General features: G+C 39.7%; 3 protein-coding genes across 4 annotated transcripts; 2 read left to right on the top strand and 1 right to left on the bottom strand.

Annotated features, from left to right (window-relative positions):
• The first annotated feature begins 360 nt into the window (after positions 1-360).
• nup85 (nucleoporin 85) lies at positions 361-8,518 on the top strand. Its single transcript, XM_071473832.1, has 19 exons — positions 361-527; positions 1,011-1,101; positions 1,193-1,349; positions 1,484-1,554; positions 1,678-1,721; positions 2,129-2,198; positions 2,342-2,463; positions 2,688-2,822; positions 3,425-3,547; positions 3,775-3,906; positions 4,007-4,113; positions 4,904-4,987; positions 5,073-5,138; positions 5,345-5,496; positions 5,615-5,732; positions 5,968-6,068; positions 6,812-6,963; positions 7,950-8,051; positions 8,317-8,518. Exons 1-19 carry the CDS (start codon positions 495-497, stop codon positions 8,413-8,415), a joined length of 1,959 nt encoding a protein of 652 aa, XP_071329933.1. The 5' UTR covers positions 361-494; the 3' UTR covers positions 8,416-8,518.
• A 68-nt stretch (positions 8,519-8,586) lies between these two features.
• Positions 8,587-17,218, bottom strand: gga3b (golgi associated, gamma adaptin ear containing, ARF binding protein 3b). 2 transcript variants are annotated; one of them, XM_071473830.1, is made up of 17 exons: positions 17,160-17,218; positions 16,029-16,113; positions 15,864-15,939; positions 15,679-15,777; positions 15,455-15,578; positions 15,256-15,359; positions 14,809-14,889; positions 14,416-14,553; positions 13,378-13,459; positions 13,141-13,266; positions 12,761-13,000; positions 12,123-12,205; positions 11,887-12,026; positions 11,383-11,672; positions 11,062-11,231; positions 10,272-10,382; positions 8,587-10,140 (listed from the first exon to the last, which is right to left on the bottom strand). In XM_071473830.1, the coding sequence occupies exons 1-17, from the start codon at positions 17,212-17,214 to the stop codon at positions 10,030-10,032; spliced, it is 2,115 nt and encodes a 704-aa protein (XP_071329931.1). In that variant the 5' UTR covers positions 17,215-17,218; the 3' UTR covers positions 8,587-10,029. The 2 variants fall into 2 exon arrangements, with proteins under 2 accessions (XP_071329931.1, XP_071329932.1); XM_071473831.1 differs by lacking the exon at positions 17,160-17,218 and adding an exon at positions 16,670-16,810 and having other exon boundaries at positions 9,882-10,140.
• Positions 17,219-17,374: 156 nt separating this feature from the next.
• mrps7 (mitochondrial ribosomal protein S7) lies at positions 17,375-20,177 on the top strand. Its single transcript, XM_071473835.1, has 5 exons — positions 17,375-17,506; positions 18,970-19,161; positions 19,251-19,314; positions 19,420-19,587; positions 19,692-20,177. Exons 1-5 carry the CDS (start codon positions 17,463-17,465, stop codon positions 19,911-19,913), a joined length of 690 nt encoding a protein of 229 aa, XP_071329936.1. The 5' UTR covers positions 17,375-17,462; the 3' UTR covers positions 19,914-20,177.
• The last annotated feature ends 312 nt before the right edge of the window (positions 20,178-20,489 follow it).

Here is a 20,489-nt window from a genome sequence, read left to right as displayed (position 1 = left end):
CATCTTGGTTTTTTGTGTGATTTTGAAGGTGCACTAAAACTGTATTATATGGATGTTTTTACATAAAGAAAGTGTGTATTTGAATAACACGATTCTTAACAGAGTCCAGTGAAAATATTTGTATGTGTTTGCAGTTGCATAACAGAAAAACACTCCCCATAATTTTGATAATTCCATCATTTCCCCCTTGCATGTGAACGGGGTTCCCCAGAAGTTTGAGGTGACTGATTATCCGTGTTAATATATTTATTGATCATGTAATTTTTTAGTCATCTATTTTGTATGTCGTGGCGAAACCTAAACACGCCGCAGATGGAACAGGCAGGAGGAAGGGCATTCCCTTCTGTGACGTCATCACATACGCGCCGTGAGGACTTTCGGCTGAATGACTGAGGCGCGTAAGCAGCACCACACCTGTAGTTCATGGCATGAAGTGTATGTAGCTGAAAAGCCAGTCATTTCATACTTTACTGTGTTGGTAACATCGTTCGCTGATGGAGGAGGTAGACGTTGAGCCGGCAATCACTGTGAGTAACTGCTGGAGCTTATTTTTCTTTCTTTACTGCCCCTGACTAGCATTGCTAACAAGCTAACAGCATCGAAACAGCCTGTCAACTAATTGAACAAACACAGTCACATAACGTGTTAACAACATTAAGAGTAATCTCAAAGATATGCTTGACTTCACATATGTGAGGTTTAAGAGCATGATAGATTCAATGCTAGAGAACTTGCTACAAAACGTTATAAGAGTTTAAGTATATTCAAATTTAATTATAAGTTGAGAATTTGGCTTCCAGAAATAATTTCTGAGTTACAACGTATGTATCTTATTTGGCTCCATTAAAACATTATGTTAAACCAATTGTGCAGTCATGGGAAGTCCTGGGAAAACAGATATCACTACTAAAGAAATAAAATTTTAGTTAGTGGTTGTTTGGGATGTATCCATCTCCTGTTTCACGAAGTACTTGCAACGTAATGACCATATCTCTCATCTTTAAATGCAGAATATTCCCGCAGCCAGTGATGGGAAGCATTTGGGATTTGCGTGGGGTCCCGGTGATATCCTTGTGTATGAGACCCTTTACAAAGCCTCAGGTATATATTCATAGTAACACAAGGTCCATCTATATGTTTTAACATTCTCACCCTCTCTTTAGCCTGATGTTATTCTACCCTGTGTTGTCAGGTGCTACAGGATCAGGTTGTTCCTTCATCCATGAGGTCAGGAAAGACGAGGACATATATTCCCCTATTTTACGCAAGCTCTTCAATGAGTCACATCACATCTTTGTTGGCCTACAGACAATTAGAGAGGACCTTCCCAGCAAGAACAAAAAACCGCAGTAAGTCTTCTTATCCCTTGGATGTCACTGTATTGGTTCCCAGTGACAAAAGGAAGATTGAGCACATAGATAAATGCTTGAGAAAAGATAAATCATTGAAATCATGCCGAACTTGTGTCTGTCTAACCTCTCAGATTTGTCAGCATCAGTAAAAACTACAGATCTGTGATAAGAGCCTGTATGGAAGAACTTCAGCAAGTTGCAGGTCAGAATTTAAAATGTCAGAACTAAAATGACTTGAATGTCAAATTATAATTTTAATCGACACTTTAGTCTTCAGTGTGATTTCTCAATAGTAGTCAAATTGACCTTTTTGTCTTTTCTGCAGTTTCTACCAAAGATGCACAAGTGGCCATGCAGTATGGAAATCAGGTATGCACTACTATTGTGTGGTTATCTATGCTGTAACAGACATTACATTCACTTTTTAAGAGCAGACTAATGCAAATGCAGGATACTATATGTGTGTTGGAAAGAGTTAGGTCATAATTCAGTATTAACACTGACATTTATCATCTTTTTAGCTGAATGGTATTGCTGTGGTGTAGTAAGACGCACTTTTGTGGTGTACCACTAATTTATGAGAACAAGAAATATTTAAGTAAAAAAATGTAGACCTTACCCGCTAGCTATAGTATGCAATGGGACAATTGATGCTAAGGTGCTAATGGTAATAGAGAGGAATACATGTTCATTTTTTTTGACTGAAATTAACTTTTGGATTAATTTGTTTATATTGACACTGTGCTAACCTGCGCCTCTGTTTTGTTTTGTCACAGGTTTCCATTCTGTTGGCCATAGAGCTGATTTGGAATCTGTGTGAAGTGCTGTTCATTGACGCTGCTCCTGGTTAGAGTTTGACTTTGGGCTTATAGTTAACCTCCCCTCTTTCCTTTTGGAATAGATTTTATTACTTGACTTTGAGATTATGAAAGCACCCAAACAAATAAATAGAAATAAATACAGCTGTGTGTATCTGTCTGTGTCCTCAGCGGGTTCACTGTTGCTCCACCTTCTGGACTGGGTAAGGTTACACAAGGCTGATGTAGATGAGAAGGCCAGAGAGGTGTTGCAAAGCGAGAGCCCTGCTGAGCACCACGACTACTGGGATGTGGTAGGTGCAGCACATGCACACATTAATGTCTTAAATATGTGCTATACATCCACAGCTAGTTCTGCGTTTAATGATTGGTGCAATGTGTGATGGTGATTTTGAGCATAAACGTTCTCTTTCCCAGGACCATCTTACAGTCACATTTCCTTCTTCATTTGTATTTTGTCTGACATAGAGCTCAGTGTGAAATCTCAGTTATCACGTGTTGTGTCTGCACTGTGCAGGTGGTGAGTTACGTGCTGCAGGGCAGGTTGGAAGAAGCCAGACAGATGCTGGTGAAGCAGGCCACCTTACAGCCTGCTGCTAGAAATATGTACAAGCTGATGGACACTCTGCTCAGCAAGATGCCCTTCTACAATGTAAGCTAATTTTTCAATGGTTTGTCTCATTATGCAGCTTTAGACTGCCTCGGCTGAATGATGTTTTATTTTATCCCATACTCTTGACACCCAGAATTATTTCTCACATGGTTTGATCTCAGTTGTGAAGAAATTATGTTTATTTGTCCAGTGGGAAATGTGCACTGTAAAATTTACTTGGCATATCAGTGGTGACTTAAGTAACACCTTACAATATAATGCAGTTCAGCAGAATGGACACTCAGATACAGCCTCAAAAATGGCCACAGTGTCAAATCAGCTTCACCTTTGTGTGTGTGTGTGTGTGTGTATGTGTGTATATGTATATATATATATATATATATATATATTACACTAGTTGATCAAAAGTCAAACACTATAAGCCTCACAGAATGTGAATAGGCTTATGTGTCACAGAAATAGAGGTGTACAAAGCTGGTCCTATTAAGCTGACTTTGATGGTGGTGTGAAATAATGAGATTGAGCTAGCATTTTACTTGAAGATATCACACACCCTAGAGAGAGATATCACACAAACATAGCTGATAAACCAACATATGGGGGTTTTCACCTCTGAACTTTCTATGATGATTATCCCTCAGCCTGGTGGCACCCAGACGTTAACAGAGTTTGATGTAAAGTGGAGACACTGGCACGAGGAGGTGGACCGCTGCCTACAGGACAACTCATTTGCCAGCAACCAACACCTGGAGCTCATCTGCAAGGTCAGTGAGCCTGTGGCCTCAGTAGCATTTACTTCTTACATGGCAACTGAGCATTTGTAAAATAATACCTGTAGTGAACTGTGCGTGCTATGAGCAATAGGTCTGGGCACCTTTTCTTCCAAAACACATTCCTGTGCATTTATTTGCATTTCATTCATTTGTGATTTCAGAGATGTTACATCTTAAACTATTAATCCAACACCACTGTTTTTGTTGTTAAATCTCAGATCCTAGTTGGGGATGAAGACACTTTGCTCGAGCGCAAGGAATTGTTGAGCACCTGGTACCACTTCCTGGTTACTAGACTGCTGTTCTGCCACCCCACAGTCAAACCCACCGAATTACATTACTATGCACAGGTACACAACACTAACTGCTGCTGCACCATTCAACATTCATACTCTCCTCTGCTGCATCCCAGTTATTTACTCTGTGTTTGTGTCTGTGTGTATGCTGCAGTCATGCATGACCATGTTTCTGGATTCAAGGAGTGTCCCAGAGCCCCTGGACAGCATCTTACTGGCTGCCTTTGAGTTTGACATTCATCAGGTTATCAAGGACTGCAGGTAGGACATAGGATTTAGTAGGGTGGCCAAACTTTTGTACAAGACACAATTACTGTGTCAAGTTCATTGAATAAGTCTAGTAAGTAGCAGTGCATTAACATTTGAAGAAGCTCGTTTTTAGTGTGTGTTCGCTGCAGTGGTTGTTTTGTTTGTTTTTTTTTAAACACACAAAGGTTAAAGAGACACATACAAAATCGGAATAACGGTGCAAAAAAGATATCAAAGAATAGAAGAGAAAAAACAAGTGAGACAAATAGATAAGTAAAAATAAAAAAATTTAAAAAAGAAAAGAAGAAGAAAGGTTCCCGATGTATCTTGCATCAAAGAGTACATATCCAGACACACATTTTAACTTGCAAACATACACACATATCTAAAACCAGATACTTGCACAGAGAAATACACTCAATGCAGCTTGTTTATTAGATGTGCAGACAAAAGTAAATAAACTGTTAAAAATAAAATGAAAATACTGTTTACATCCCTTTAATTGATTTTTTTTTTAAATCAACCTTAAGTATTAGTTTTTAACTCCGGCCTTCGACCGACTCAAAATAACTGATTCAATATAAATTCAGTTTCTTATTTCTAGTAACATTCCTCTCAAGAGCTCATTGATGCTTCAGAGACATTTTGAAACATTCCATGTTTAATTACAGGGTTTTTTTTTAACTTTCACTTCAAAACAAAAAATAAAGAAGGAATTTGCACAAACTTATGCGCACAACTGTACCTCTTTATCCCAGAAGTCTATGATGTTTAACCCTTTCTCCACCACTTGTCCTTTCAGCATTGCCCTCAACAACTGGTGGTTTGTGGCCCATTTGACAGATCTCTTGGATCACTGCAAACTCCTGCAGTCTCACAACCTACAGTAAGCATTCTGTTTGGCTGCTTTTGTACTTGAATACAATTTAATCAGCTAATATTTACTATATCTTTCTGGTGTGTGTGTACAGCTTTGGCTCCAACCTGAGAGAGTTTCTCCTGTTAGAATATGCATCTGGTCTCTTCACTCATCACAGGTATGGTTATCTAAGGTTCAGTATGATTATTATATTTATGGTATGGAAATTCTACTAATTAGTGTATTCAGTTTCGGTTTATACAAAGTATGAAAAAAGTGCTTTTGTAGCTGCAAATTATGAATTTTTATATGATGTTTATATTGACACTGTGAATGAATGAATTTATATTTTTATATGATGATTTTGTGTGTGTTTGTGTTAAGTCTGTGGCAGTTGGCTGTGGACTACTTTGACCACTGCCCAGAGTTTGGCCGTGTCTACCTGGAGCTGCAGATCGAGCGTGTTCCTTTAGACACAGAGCGCAAAGCCCTCAAGGTGCTCAGGATCTGTGAGCAGAGGCAAATGTCAGAACAAGGTAGCACCTTCTTTCTGTGTCTCGCTCCTATTCTCTATCTAGCCGTGTTACACAGACGTAAAGGCATCTGTTTCTCTAGTGCAGAGACTTAACCCTTTAATTATTTGTCTTTATTCAGTGCGGAGTATCTGTAAAATCATGGCTATGCGGGCTCTGAGAAACAACAGACTGGGCTCCGCTCTCTCCTGGAGCATCAGGGCCAAAGATGCTGCCTTTGCCACCCTCATTTCAGAGAGGTTTGATCCCTTAACAACACACTTATTCTTCAAAAATGGGAATAGCAGTGCTGAAGCCTTCACTAGAATAATATTCACAGAGCAAAAGATTACATGTGGTAGTCTCCAAACAAATGGAGCATTGTGTACTACTTGATGTCAGATAAATTACAGCATGCCAGTGCCCCTGTGAAAGCACTTTGTTGTGACATTGCCTCTGTCCAAGTTGTTTTAAAAATGCAAGTGTGTGTGTCAGGTTTCTACAGGATTACTGCGCCAGAGGGACCTTCTCTGATCTGGACCTGATAGACAACTTGGGCCCAGCAATGCTGCTCAGTGACAGGCTCACTTTCCTTGGTATGGTCAAGGAACACACAAACACACACACACTGCAGCATTGGTAGCACTGCTCCACTTGTGACTCAGCCACTGCAGCGCTCTCACAAGCTGAATTCATACATCAAGTTATAGCACATTCAGTGAGGGCAGATTATGTCTCGGACAGCTTCCCTTATAGCCTCTCTTAGGCTGTCACATGAGACTCAGACACACAAACTTGTGTACACACAGAGATATAAATAAAGCTTAGTGCAACAGCATGTGACAGTGTTTTACTGGAGGAATATCACTGAAAAGAGATGAACTGTTTAAAAAAAAAAAAAACCTTTCAGTTTAGATTCAAGTGCTGTGCGTTTAAAGAAATTGCTTTTCTATAGATTATTACATATTGTTAAATCTATTAAACTTTGTTAAGTTGTAAATAGATCTCAATATGTATAAAGAAATTATACAGAGTTCATGAATCAAAGTGTTCGCCAAATGGTTCATTGCTGAACAAAGCACATACACAAAGTCTCTGTTGGATGTGTATCAGCGATTTCTAAATCACTGCAGGAGGAGCAAAAGGCAAAAAACTGTTTAGTGAAAGCAGATTAGCTGTAAACAAGAGTGAGAACAATACACACGGATGAAAGGTAACACAATCCAAAGTTGTCAAACAGCACTTTCATACTGTGTGATTACACCTACAGCAGCATTGGCTTGGTAGTGATCAGAAAGCGTTAATGAGGGCTGGATTTACAATCTGTTTCCATTCCCAGGAAAGTACCGTGAGTTCCACAAGTTATACGGAGAGAAGCGTTTCAAGGAGGCGGCAAAGCTGCTCCTCTCCCTCATGACGGCCAAGATCGCCCCCCGGAGCTTCTGGATGACTCTGCTGACTGATGCTCTGCCTCTGCTGGAGCAGAAGGAGGTCAGTCACCACAAAGTGTGCAGTATATTGTGGATGTGGACAAAATCGTTATCATGCTAATCACAATATAGATGTATAACTAAAGTACATTAAAACATTACATTGATATTAATGGTTTGCTGGAGGTACTGTAAAATGTTTTAGATAATTTTATAATTTTTTTTACAGAAAATAATAATATATAGTGAAATATGCTGTTTTATTAAGACAAAACAGCAGAGATAATGAATAAAAATACTAAATATGCAACTAACGAATAATTTCGATATCAGTTAACCTGCATATTCTTCTCTCTGCAGCTTTATATTAAGTTACAGTGTATTTCAGTCCTGCCCAAGAAATATTTTTGACAGGCATTAATTAGTACAGGACAGACATAAGTCCACATTAAGCGTCAAAAGTTGGTATCAGACTGTGATGAAAACACGTTTTCAGTGTTAACAGATTTCAGCTGCATAATTGATTCTGTTTAGTCATCGGCTCCAAATAAAACTGCGTATAGTTTCAATCTGATGTCAAACTCTCCTCTGCAGCAGCTGATTCACCCATTTATCTGTTGATTTGTGCACATTCCTGTCAGGGATTTTATGGGGTGAGAGAACTTTGTGCATTGCTCCCTGTTCTGCAGTGCATGTCTGTGACTGGTTAATAAACATGTCCAATTATGATCATGCGTTTCAAATTATGAGTCAAGACTGAATCTTTGAGTGGGACACACTTTTTTTGTGTTCTGAGTTGCACAATGTCATTCATGTTATCCCAAACAGAAACAAACTCCAGTGTCACTGTCACCTGTTGTCATGGTGCAGACTTGGAACACATGACAGACTCAGCAGTCCACATTATTATGTTAGATATGGGGACACAGGAAGCAGGGACAAAATAAGAACCACAATGCTTGATTTAAAAAAAAAAAAAAAAAAAGTTGGTCTGTGGTCTGTTTTAATTAGAAGGTGGCTTTTTTTGTCTTTTTATTTTTTTTTAAGGTGATCTTCTCAACGGACCAAACCTACGAGCTGATGTTCTGTTTAGAAGAGCTCACCTCCTCACTGAACACCACAGCTCCTGGCACAGACGGGGCCATGCAGGTATGTGTCTATGGTGTTACTCTGATGCTATTCACTGTTTGCTTAATATTTCATTCTCTTGTTTACATTTAAAAAATCTGGCTAACTAGATGCATATACTAGAGGTTATTAATGTCCATTTTACCTAGTACATTACTTGGCTTAAAACACACATGGCCAAACCTGGTCCTGTAAAGTGCGGCTCTTACTCTACAGCTGCAGTACAAGGATTTACTGCAATATTAAAGACATACAAGTGTGTGAGTGAGTGTGTTTGTCTTTTTAGGAGGAAGACATAGAGCTGACCAAAGTGGAGCTCCTGAGACTTGCACTGGCCAGGAATCTGGCTATGGCTATAGTCAAAGAGGGAACAGTGGAAACATAATTGTTGACCATAAAAGGAAAGCTCTTATTTTGCATTTTTTGTATTGTATATAAATTCAAGTAATCAAAATGTGCTCTTTGATAATAAAACTTGATGTACATTGTTTTGAAACCTGAATTTTTTTTAGAAACTATGTATGTGACAAGTTAAATAACTTCAAAGTATCGGACGTCCATTCAAAGAAATATTTATTTTTTCATGCAGCGAACAAATGGCACATCATACAGTATGTACAGACTTAACACTCTCCCAAGAACTACATGTCACATGTTCACATAACTTGTCACACAACAAACAATAGGTACATTACATTACTATGTACATTGAACACACACTTCTGTACATCCCATATGACGATAAGCTGAGAGGGGACCTAAGAGGGGATCGGGTGGACTGATGTATGAAAATTTCCTCATAGCACAGTTCCACTCCACATCCCCCTGCTGCAAACTGCAGAGTTATCTGCCTGGTGACAGATTTCCCTTACAAGCTACCAAATTTTAAATTCAGGTTTTTCAGTTCACATTTTCTAGGTTCAGTGATGCACTGAAATACTATAACAGAAAATAATAAATATGACAAAAATACTCCCAATACTGCGACTGGTAGACGAAAACATCTTTAAATACAGAACAAAAATATGGATACCCACTGCTTAAACAAAAAAAACTGAGATGCTGACAGTCTGGGCAAATCACTATTTAATTTACTTTCAAAATAAAAAACTAATCACATGAAATAAAACCAGTGTTGGATTCAGAAGACTTTATACTGGCATATCCATGACAATGAAATGAACTATATAGTGCTGCTGGTTGCCTTACTTTACCTTTACAGCTCAGTATTCAACATTGTTGGTCCACTCCTCTAACTCAGCAAGTATAATCGTTAAACACAGTTTACTTAACCATGTCAAAAATCCTGATTGCTAAAATAATCATGTAATAAAAACCTTATTCAGGCCACTAGCTTCCTGCAGAAATGAATATGTGACAGTACTTTTTAATCTACTGATGAATTTTCTGGTGTAACTCCATCTTAAGAAATCTAGATACTATCTCCAAATCTCTGGATATATTCAAGTATATTTTTGCAGGCTGGGTAAGTGTTGAATCAGAGGGTAAATAAAAAATAAATAAATAAAAGCACAACCGTTGTGTCTTGGCTCTGTTAACGTAGAAGTTAATTTCTTGCTGCAGTGCAACATTTCAGTCTGAGGCAGAATTGTAATGCATTTATTATCTTAAGTACATTCAGGGAAATCCATTAAAATATGAATCTCAAAACCATTGATCTGTTAACACGGTGGCTATCTCCCACCAGTGTATATCTCTACTCTGTTTGGTATCTGCAGAAAAGCACAAGCTCTGTGTAGGTAAAACTTTTTTAGTGTCTGTTGTTAACATCTCACTGCCAGGAATAACGATGGTCAGAAAATGAAAAACAACTTTCAGGAATGTGAAGCTGAAAGTTATTGTTACTATAACAATGCAGCTGAATTCCCCCACCTTTCACTCCTTTCTCTCTCTGGGATGCATGTGAACACACACACACACCCCTTCATGGAGCATGAACCGGTCTGTCCCTGCTGAACAGTAGCAGGCCTGCTGGCTGCTATAGATAACCCCATGTCTCTGGTGGGGGGAACTGGTCGACCTCCCCAACCTCGTTGCACAGACGGTCTCCTAGTGTGAAAGCCAGCTTGTAGCGCAGACGCACTTTCTCCTATTTAGAGACACACACACACACAGATCTCACTGTCTTTCCACAACTGGCCTGACTGACAGTTGTGTGGCTCAAAAACTCTTTGTGATTTTGTGTAATGCTGGGTCCTGAGGTGCTATGATGTCACCTACCTTTGCTGGATTAGCCAGCAACATGATCTGGGTAATGGAGGCAGGAGGTAGAATGGGGTTGAATGGTGCCAGTTCTGTTCCTGATGGAGGCTGCAGCTTCACCTTCATTGACTGGAGGAGAATGAAAGAAAGAGTGCTGGAATTTTATGCCTGTTTTAAAGGAGGAGTTCACATTTTTCCAAGTCTTTGCATTTCCATAGACAATTGAAAAGGATTGAAAACAACCAAGGGGAAGTAACAGAGCTGACCAACTTAGACTGCTGAAGTCTCATACAACAGAGTCTGAATAGACCTGAAAAAATGTGAATCTACCCTAAGTTGACAGCCAATGTGAGGAGAGATGGGCACAACATGCGAAAATCCCAGGCAACCCTACTTTGTTTCCATTACGTGTTTTTTTTAAGTTACTTTTTTAGGCATTTGTAAGCCTTTATTTACAAGGCAGTGGAGAGTCACAGGAAATTGGACTGATAGTAGGAGAATGACATGCAGGAAAGAGTCTGCCTGGCTGGGAGTTGAGCCAGGAACCTGCCTGCTCAGAGTGCTTGCACCCACATTGTATGCACTCTAACCATTTGGCTGTCAGGTTGCCCACATGCTTCATGTCAAAGTTTCTATCAGTTAAAAATGTTATTTAAAATGCAAAATATATTTATTGATAATGTAGATACATATATAGGCTGTATGGGAAATGGTGTGAAAACATTTGTGTATAGCATGGATCAATTCAAGTTGATCAGGCATGAAAAAAATAAAACCTTTAGCACGAGAGGGACCACAACATCTCTACCTTGGGCACAGCAGCTTGCAGCACAACATTGTGAACAGGCAGGGGTGCTGTATTCAGCATGGACACCACCATTACAAGCACGTCAGGCCTGCTGGGGGGGCAGTCAGATGCAAAGTTGAGCAGCACGCGGACACCATCCTTATCATAGGCCGTCACAGGCAGCACTTTACCTGAGCACAGACAGGGAGCAGCCAATCAGGAACAGGCTGACATGAGCTATCCAAAGAGACCACACCAATTTATGTATTCTTTTATCACTTGTTATTCCATTGACCAGTCAAGCCCATCATCCCTTGCTCCCTCTCTTCCCCATGTCCTTACTCGGTCTGATGGCCTCCAGAGGGACATGCACATTGCTTAGGGAGACGTCTGTGGCTCTAGCTGGGCTGCCCTGGAGGGGAGGGTGACAGGGGGACAGAGAGCGGAACAGCGGGCTGCCAGGGGCCGAGCCAAGGCTCTGGGCCTTAGCATGGGACAGGGCAGGAGAGCCGGGCATTGCACCCTGGAGAAGAGCGGCTGAGGAGGGAGAGCCCTGCGCAGTTACAAGGGGGGGTGCTACTGCAGGGGTTATCCCAAAGCTGCTTCCTCTGGCTGTCATCTGGCTGGACAAACTGAAAACCACATTTGATAGACTGTTATAACTACCTTAAAGTACTACTTTGGAGAAATGATCAGATTAGATTAATCAAATAAGAGCAGCACCGTCAATTCTGTAAAAATGTCTACATAAGAGAAATTATAAGAAATTCTCCAGCGATAGACTGATGAAAAGTACTGATTTTCAAATAAACACTGAAAAGAAAAACACCATGGATAACTCTGTACCTCTTGTGGTCTGAAAAGCCCATCATGGCAAGGTCCTGCAGGTTCTGGAGACTGTGTATGGCGGCGGCCGGCTCAGCTGGGGGCATCACTGGACCTGAATAAGTTGTACTGCCAAACATGTCCACACTTGATGCTGGAGCCTGCAGAGGAGATGAGGAGACAACATAACTTAGCTCTCTCGTTACACAGGGACTAGAGGTTTGGCTGAAGTTGCTCACAAACTATTTTAGAAGTACCTGCAAGGAAGTCCACTGACTGGACACTTCGCTCAACTTGGGTTTTGATTGGCTGCTCAGAGAGGTAGGTGGGTCATTTAGTCCTAAAAGGAGCATTTGTGTCATCACAAAAGATCATTTTTTACATCTTTTATACAGTTTTGGAAAAGCAGTATTCAAGTATTTAAAGATTGTTATAGAGTATAGGTTCTCTGTTCATTATACTTACAAACCACATCACGGAAACTGCTACATTAAAGCAATAGTTTGACATTTGGAGAAATACACTTGAGAGGGATGATACAACTCAGGAAAATGGTGAGCTTAGCTTAGCACACAGACTGGAAACAGCTGGGCCGGCTCTGTCTGAAGTTAACAAAATCACAACACTAATGAACACGTTATATCTTGTTTATTTAATCTGTGCAGAAACTGGAGTGTAATAACAACAATTTGCCATTTTGCAGAAGGGTTATATGCCAGGCTATTTCTTGGCTGTGGACTTCCAGGAAAGTATTGCACTGGATTAAACAAATGATATTTTTAGTTAGTTTTAAAGGTGGTGGATTTTGTAATCATTGGACAGAGCCAGGAGCCAAGTGTAATTCCCAAACTGTGGAACTGCTCCTTTAACTGGAGTCACTATGAGGATACACTACCTAGGGACAGCAGCTCATCATCAAGGAGCGAGAGAGCAGTGGAGGCTTTGTCGAGGGGGGGGTGACTCGGGCTGCTGCTCTGACTGCCCTGGGAGCCGGCCAGGCGTTTGGGAGGAGGAGGCAGGACAGGTATGGGGGAAGCTGTGGGATTGGTGGAGACAGGATGTGAGGGAGGGATGGCCGGTTGAGGGGGGCTGGGAGTGTCAAGGCCGGCGAGGTCGATCAGCGTATCTGTAGTCTCTGGTGAGTGACAAAGAGAGGAACATTTATTGCAGCAGGTGAATTGATCACACAGAGGCAAGACATCTGGAGTGTAAGGCAATCATGTTTTTTAAATGTAAAACACATTAACATGTGCATGAATAAAAAATATCTCTCACCACTCTCACTATGACCAGCTGTAGATCGGGGCTCTTCACTGTCACCATTGATCGGCTGCTCCTCGACTATCTTCTTATAGGAGTTGATGACTCTGGAGAGGTCATCACTGGCCTGCAAGATGTCACCTGAGGAGTCAAACGCAAGGGGTTCGCAGGTTACACACAGTGATGTGATCAAAATGTGAAGACAGGGCTTCTTCAGATAAAGTACCGAATAATACCAAACAACTGGCAAACCTAAACTGGTGTCATTGTCCTCTGTCTCTGTGGCCATTTTGAAAGCAGCACGTCTCAGCTTGTCACATCGCTCGTACAGTTCCTGAGGACAAATACAAAGGAGGTGTAAATGCAGCTGTAACACCAGCTGGAATTTCAGTTGTTGATTTCTTAACTTAAATATTACAACACAAACATATAAGATAGCTTTACATGATCAGATAAAACATTAGGCCCAAACAAATTCCTGAAACAATACAATTCTGTTATAACACTATTAAATTACAAAACAACATTGCGCTATAATTTTTTCAGGAAAATACGGAACATTACTGCCCTGTCTGCTCCTATAGACCATTTAGATTACATGTAGTGAAATTTGACCAGATCTTGTGAGTTTCAGGGCATGATAACACCTGCGCAGACGATAGGATGAGGACAAAGCGGCTATTTTTGCACTTGACAGATGTAAACCTTGTATACTGATGGACATGGCTAGCTGATAATTAAAACAGTGCAGTGTACAGTCAGAAGTAGGATCATCCAGTCGAATAAACACGCAGGACCAGATGCCTAAAAATGTTCAATTTCAAAACCTCAAATGTTTACTCATCAATTGCACATATATTAACAGTTATTTGCTATACTGACTGACTTTGAGTATTATTGCAAAGAACACTGAAGAAAAAAGAGATTAAATGACCAATTGAACTTTCTCAGTTGATGGTAGTTTGCATTTCACTCCGGCAGCCATTCTGAAATAGTTATAATTCATGTACCTGTTATCAAACAAAAAGACAACTCATAATCATCCCAATCTTTGTTGTATTCACGATGCTTTATTGTTCACTTTAGATTCACATCTAGCACTGACGTGAAGAGTGAACTGGGAGGACAATGCCACATTGGGAATTTCTTCCCAAATATTCCTACATCCAGTGTTGTTCTTTTTTTTCTGGCTCTGTGAGGTAACTATTTCAGTTCTGTTCATGGAAGTTAAATAACCGACTGAAGTTCACCATCTCACGTGTGTGTGTGAGTGAGTGTGCAGACACACACCTTAATGATGTCCTTGTCTGAGTCAGTGGAGCTGTCTTTATTGTAGTGGGACAGCATCTCAGTCAACAGCTTGACGTTGATGTTCACCTCCTCCAGCGTGTGCACTCGCTTTGTAACCTTCTGCACTCGTGCCTCATCCTGGCAAAGACAAGACGCAACATACGGTACACTAGAAACTGTTCATGTCACATATAAAGAATATATATATATATATATATATATATATATATATATATATATATATATATATATATATATATCTTAGCTTAAGCTCAACAGTTTAATAATTTATTTTTATGTGTCTCCATAGCAGCAAGCAAGCCAAATAAAAGCAGTGCAAAACGAGTATGATGTTAAATATTCAGCAAGCCACTCTGTCCTGACATGTCTCACCTCCTTCACCATGTTTTTGATTAATCTGTTGGCCTCCTGGAGGTCTTCTGGATTTTTACTCCGGAGAAGCTCAGCAAGCAGCTACACACACACACACACACACACACACACACACACACACACACACACACACACACACACACACACACATATACATAAATAAACACCCATTTGCTTTTGAAATAGCAGAAATGTGTCCTTTACCAATAAAAGGACAGCCAATGTTTTATCTAGAACAAATGATTCTGTGTAAGTTAAAGAACTGTTTTTTTTTTTAATTAATTTGTGTTTGATGATGATGATGATGATGGCCTTCATTTCCAGCAATTAGCCTTATCAAGACATAAGAAGCAGTAGTGATTTAGAAAGGAGTTATGTGTTCTTTGCTTCCGATTTAAAGCAGTCTGGCTGAATCACAACACTACAGACCAGCTTTGTTTTCCTCACCTTTCCCATGTCCTCGTTGTCGAACACTGGATGTTTAGGTCGTGTCGGAGGAGAGGGAATCAGAGTCCTGTCCAGTGGTAACTCTGGATCGCGTGTCACAAGGCCTGGTGAGGAGTGTGAGGACTGGATTAATACGATTCCCTTAAGGCAGGTGTTTTGTGTGTTCTGACTGATGAAGGGAGAAGAAAGAGAAACACACCCTGTCTTCTCAGCGTCTGGTAGGCTTCACTGATCTTGACTTCATTGGGAAAAGCAACCGTCCAGCTGTAGAGCATCTCTACAATCTTCATCTTCACCTTCTCGGGTGCACTTTCACCCAGGTACTGGAAACAAGAGGTGATGAAAAAGAGGCTGGATATTAGGACATGCAATCAGCCTACTTTTCATTAGCCTAACAACTAAACACATGTGGTCATCGCTCACCTTTGGAGACACAACTTTAATCAGCTCATTCAAAAATCTGTATTTTCCAACTTCATTATGAAACCTTCTCCCGCAGTTCTTCATACATGCCTCCAGTACCTGTGCACAAAATATTTATGTGAATAACTGGTTCAGTAGATGAGAAAAAAAACTGCTTGTTGACATTTATGTGCAGCATTTCTTACTGTCAGAGCCTGAAGTGCTTCCCATTCTTGTGGTGAGTGGATTTTGTGGACGAGCAGAGTTACCGCTATCTGAGGACTGCAAGAAGGAATTCCAGATGAAAAACTTTTTCCTGAGCTAATTGAGTGTTTTTCAAAAAATGTTTTGTGAGTATTTCACAGACATACCCCTCTAGTTCCTTGTTGATCTGATCACAGAAGCCAATGATGTACTCCCAGTCCTCCTGTCTATTTGTTGGATGGGTGGCTTTATCTGTTGGAGAAAGACATTTACACAAACTAAACTGATGTGCACTGTTATTATGTTGTGCAATGTACATCTGAATGCCCATCACATTAAAAGGGAGAGGTATTCAGATCCTTATCTTTAATGTAAAAATCATCAATTTTTTACAGTTTAATTTTTTTCTATTGTTTATGATGATGAAGTAGAGTAACAGTGCATTAACATCTGAAGAAAGGTTTATTTTGCAATGCCTGCTGTAGAGCTGCAGTGATTAGTTGATCAACAGAAAATTAATCTGCAACTACTTTAAAAACTGAATTATTATTTTAGTTATTATTTAAAGCAGAGATATTTGCTGTTTCTAGCTTCACAAATCTGAGGATTTGATACATTTCATTTTCATTTTAATATCTTAATTTTTCTTCTACTTCTTTTCACCTCAAAAATCTGTAAAATATGTAATTTGCCAAAACATTCCTATTCAACTGTATCATTTTTGTTAAATGTAAAGTCTGTCAAATGTCAAATATGTGTAGAGTACAAAAGCACAACATTAAAAGTAAATGGAAATACTCAAAAGTACCTCAGAATTGTACAATACTTGAGTAAATGTACTTTGTTACTTTCCAGTCATTGCTGGTCCCATCCCACTGTCAATATGGATCTCTGTGAGTCTTGTGATCAACATGACAATGCAGTAATTGTTGCCATCCTTCCTCTTTTGTGATTACTGGTGCGGTGTTCATTGTGTTGTCAGTGCAGCTCATTCATCACCAAGACCAATCTGTTCCCGCCCTGCACAAAGTACTGAGCTGTGTCGAGGGACAGCCGTCTGTAGAGCTTCATGTCCCTGCACAGTCGCTGGTGAATGTGTCCCACACAGTGTGTTATTACAGCTCTCCACCCAGGCTCATAGTTAACACTGCAGACACCGGGCTGACAACCTCCACCAGCAGCCAAACAGCGCGCTGACAGCCTCTCCACACACCGATGCACCACCCTGTCATCCACAGCAACGTTATCTAGCTAATTCCACACGTTATTTAATTCATAAAATGGGATTAAATACTCACTGAGCCAAGATTCAAGCGACTCCCCTTCCTGGTACGCCATAGCACTTAAAAACATCGCGTGATGTCACCAACGTGGGCCCGAGAGTCCAAAATTGATGCTCGAAATCATTTACGAAATAATTTTACATGGGATTTTACATTTAAAAAAAAAAACCTTGATGTTGAAATTAAAATCTACCGAACGAGACACTCCCGCTTTTTATTTTTTATTCTTTTGCCTTTTTATTATTATCAGTATTATTTTATAAAGGCATCTGCAGGAGGTACTAAGCCGGGGGCCTCACTGACGCTCACATTGTGAAGATGGCTGCCTCCCTGTCGGGATTACTAAAACCGTGGACACCAAGGTAAATATGACTTTTGTAAAGATATACCTTAACTACCAATACCTGTCTGTTTAATATTAATTATTTTATTAACTATGCTACAGACGTAGTATTCCTGCCATTCAGAATCAAAATGAGACTGTAACTTAACGTTTTCACTTAACGTGATTACTTGGCTCAAGGTATTTCTAAATGTTTTATCAGCCACAGCTGCAGAAAGCTATTATTTACATTATCGATTCATTAATGTCGATCAATTTTTAACTAGCTAATTAATAATTTACTTTATAACGTGTCCAATATAGCGACATATTCCCATTACTTCAACAGAGCAGAGCAAGATGTCTGCAATAAGGCTAATCGATTAATCTGCCCATTATTTTCTTGATTAGTCGATTAGTCGTTACGTCAATAATTTGTCAGGCCAATGTAAGGTCTTCAAATCTCCTCATTTTGTCTGAAACCCAAAAATATCCAGTTTGCTGTCATGTACAACAAAGAACCGTAAAGTTTATTATATGCAGATTTTTGATATTTGATACGACTACACCGCTTATTCAATTATCAAAGTAGTTGACTATAGGTTTTCTAACAATAGACTAATCGATTAATGGATTGGTTGTTGCAGCTCTAATTGCTCTACGCTATAACATGTCACAAAACAGATTAAAATGACCTTCACATGTTCCAGAGCCCAAAAAGCATCACACTTTCAGTCAAAACTCAAACATATTTAGTTTACAATGACATGTAACAGAGAAAGCTTTAGGATGACGTTGAAAACTAGTGAGGATTTAAACAAGAATTTATCAATTAATTAGTTAATTGATTTGAATGGTTTCAAAACTCCTTACTGCATGTCAAGATTTAAAAAATGTTCAGAATTTGTACATGATCACTCAGTTATATAATAATAATCATCATCTTTTTTACCTTTTAGTCTTTAGTCTACAAAATGTGAGGAACTGGTTCAAATTGCTGGTTTTGTCCAACCAACAGTCCAAACCAATAGATTTTCAGTTTACAGTGATATAAAACAGAATGTTTAGTTTTAAAAAAATAAAATAAAATTATCAGAATTCATGGTAACTGATGCGCTGTTGATTTACTTATCATTTCAGGGATTCCTTCACAATTTAATGTGTATAAATTAATTTCTTGTGATTATTAACATTAATTGATTTATGAAGATTAGTGACTACAATGTCAGAAAATGGTGAAAAAATGCCAGTCAGCAATTCCCACTTTTTAAAGTGTTTTCTTGGGATTGTTTAGTACAATCAACAGTCCAAAACTTGATGTTGACTTTACTGTCGCAGAGAAGTCCAGCAAATTTCTGCCTGTGCAAAGTGAATCTAGGCCACTTTTTCTTAAAAAAAAAAAAAAAAAAAAAAGAAGTAATCAATTACTCAATAACCAAAATAGTTCCCAATTCATTTTTTGCTACTGTTCATTAAACCTCGTTGTATGTCCTTCGTTTGCAGAGTGTTCCTGGTAAGATGGAGCAGGTATAACCCGTACTATCTGGAGCCAGAGGTCAGGAAGGAGGTGTACAGCAGACCGGAGACGGAGCTGACTGCTGAGGAGAAGGAGGAGCGGCAGCTCAAAGTGCTTAGACCCATCAAGGCAGCAACCACCGGAGTCACCAGCTCTGTTTTCGATGACCCAGTCCTCAGGTGAAACAACCATCTCAGGTCACTGCAGCAGGGCATCACTCATTGCATCTACTCAGTCAAAGCTGATTATTTTTGTCTTTGCTTTTCAGTAAATTCATCAACATGATGATGAAACACGGAGACAAGATTTTGGCCAGAGAGATCATGACACAAGTAAAAACAAAAACACAGATCTTGACACTGTTCAAATTCACACTAAAGTGTTGTTGGCCTAATAATGCACAGCACTAATTGCTGCTGTTCTTTTTTTTCCCACAGACCCTGGAGAATATAAAGAGGAAACAGGTGGAGAAATACCACAAAGCTCCAGAGGGGAAGAAGGACGAGATTGAGTGTAACCCTTACGCCATCTTTCACCAGGCTCTGGAAAACTGTAAGCCTGTGGTTGGGCTGGCCAGCGTACAGAAAGGTGGAAAGTACTATCAGGTCAGTGACAGGCCACTGAAGTTTGTTCTTCAGAAAAAAAGTTTGGCACAAATGTGGCAACAAAGCATAAACATAAAGAAGTTTAACTGTAGGTCTCCTCTCAGGTTCCCATCCCTCTTACTGACAACCGACGTCGTTTCCTCGCCATGAAATGGATGATCACAGAGTGCAGGAACAACAAACACAGACGCACACACATGTATGAAAAACTCTCCCAGGAACTGATGGCAGCTTCCAACAAGGAAGGCAACGTAATCAAGAAGAAATATGAGCTGCACAAGATGGCTGAAGCCAACAGAGCGTACGCTCACTACCGCTGGTGGTAGAAACAAACTCCTCCGGACACTATCAATTCAAATGTCTCTTCGGTTTGACAGAGCGGACCGATGTTGTGCTGGTCATGGAAGATTCAGTGACACATTGTGTCGCTCAAACTGTAAATAGCGAACACCGTGAAAATCCATTGGTGAAAGGACTATGCTGTAAAAAGTGCCGTTGAAGAAGTGAAATGTGTATAGCTGACTGAACATAGCTTACTGTCACTTTTTGCATTGAGAAATTGTATCATGTACAATAAACAGTTGTGCTCAGTTGTATTGTTAATTATAACACAATAAACACATTGAACTGAATTAAGGAAAAACTTCCAGAGGTTTATTAGAACAAATAAATTTGCATTAAATGTACAACCCAACCATAAAAAATGGAACTGAGTGATGTAAAAATGTAGCAACACTATAAGAAAATACAGACATACAGACAACATATACTGCAGTCAGTAACACATCATTTAACCTATTTCTGTTCTGAATGTAGTGACAAATACCAAAGTTTATGTGTAAATCTAGAAAAAGGGATTTTGGGAGATGATATACAAAATTTCCTAAATCCTGACCATGGCC

This window comes from Trachinotus anak, unplaced genomic scaffold (genome assembly GCF_046630095.1).
Source record: "Trachinotus anak isolate AG129_WGS33_773 ecotype Australia unplaced genomic scaffold, CSIRO_AGI_Tana_v1 ptg000003l, whole genome shotgun sequence".
Taxonomy (NCBI): domain Eukaryota; kingdom Metazoa; phylum Chordata; class Actinopteri; order Carangiformes; family Carangidae; genus Trachinotus; species Trachinotus anak.
The sequence above is the reverse complement of the archived record's forward strand: the minus strand, read 5'-3'. Positions and strand labels throughout refer to the sequence as shown.

Coding starts and splice junctions, on each gene's coding strand:
- nup85 (XM_071473832.1), top strand. CDS start 495: ATGGAGGAGGTAGACGTTGAGCCGGCAATCACT. Junction 4,988..5,072: donor CTGCAGTCTCACAACCTACA/GTAAGCATTCTG, acceptor GTGTGTGTACAG/CTTTGGCTCCAACCTGAGAG. Junction 6,964..7,949: donor CTCTGCTGGAGCAGAAGGAG/GTCAGTCACCAC, acceptor TTTTTTTTTAAG/GTGATCTTCTCAACGGACCA.
- gga3b (XM_071473830.1), bottom strand. CDS start 17,214: ATGTTTTTAAGTGCTATGGCGTACCAGGAAGGGGAGTCGCTTGAATCT. Junction 13,267..13,377: donor GGACAATGACACCAGTTTAG/GTTTGCCAGTTG, acceptor TTGACTCCTCAG/GTGACATCTTGCAGGCCAGT. Junction 10,141..10,271: donor TGCTGGCTAATCCAGCAAAG/GTAGGTGACATC, acceptor GTCTCTAAATAG/GAGAAAGTGCGTCTGCGCTA.
- mrps7 (XM_071473835.1), top strand. CDS start 17,463: ATGGCTGCCTCCCTGTCGGGATTACTAAAACCGTGGACACCAAG. Junction 17,507..18,969: donor CTAAAACCGTGGACACCAAG/GTAAATATGACT, acceptor CTTCGTTTGCAG/AGTGTTCCTGGTAAGATGGA. Junction 19,588..19,691: donor AAGGTGGAAAGTACTATCAG/GTCAGTGACAGG, acceptor GTCTCCTCTCAG/GTTCCCATCCCTCTTACTGA.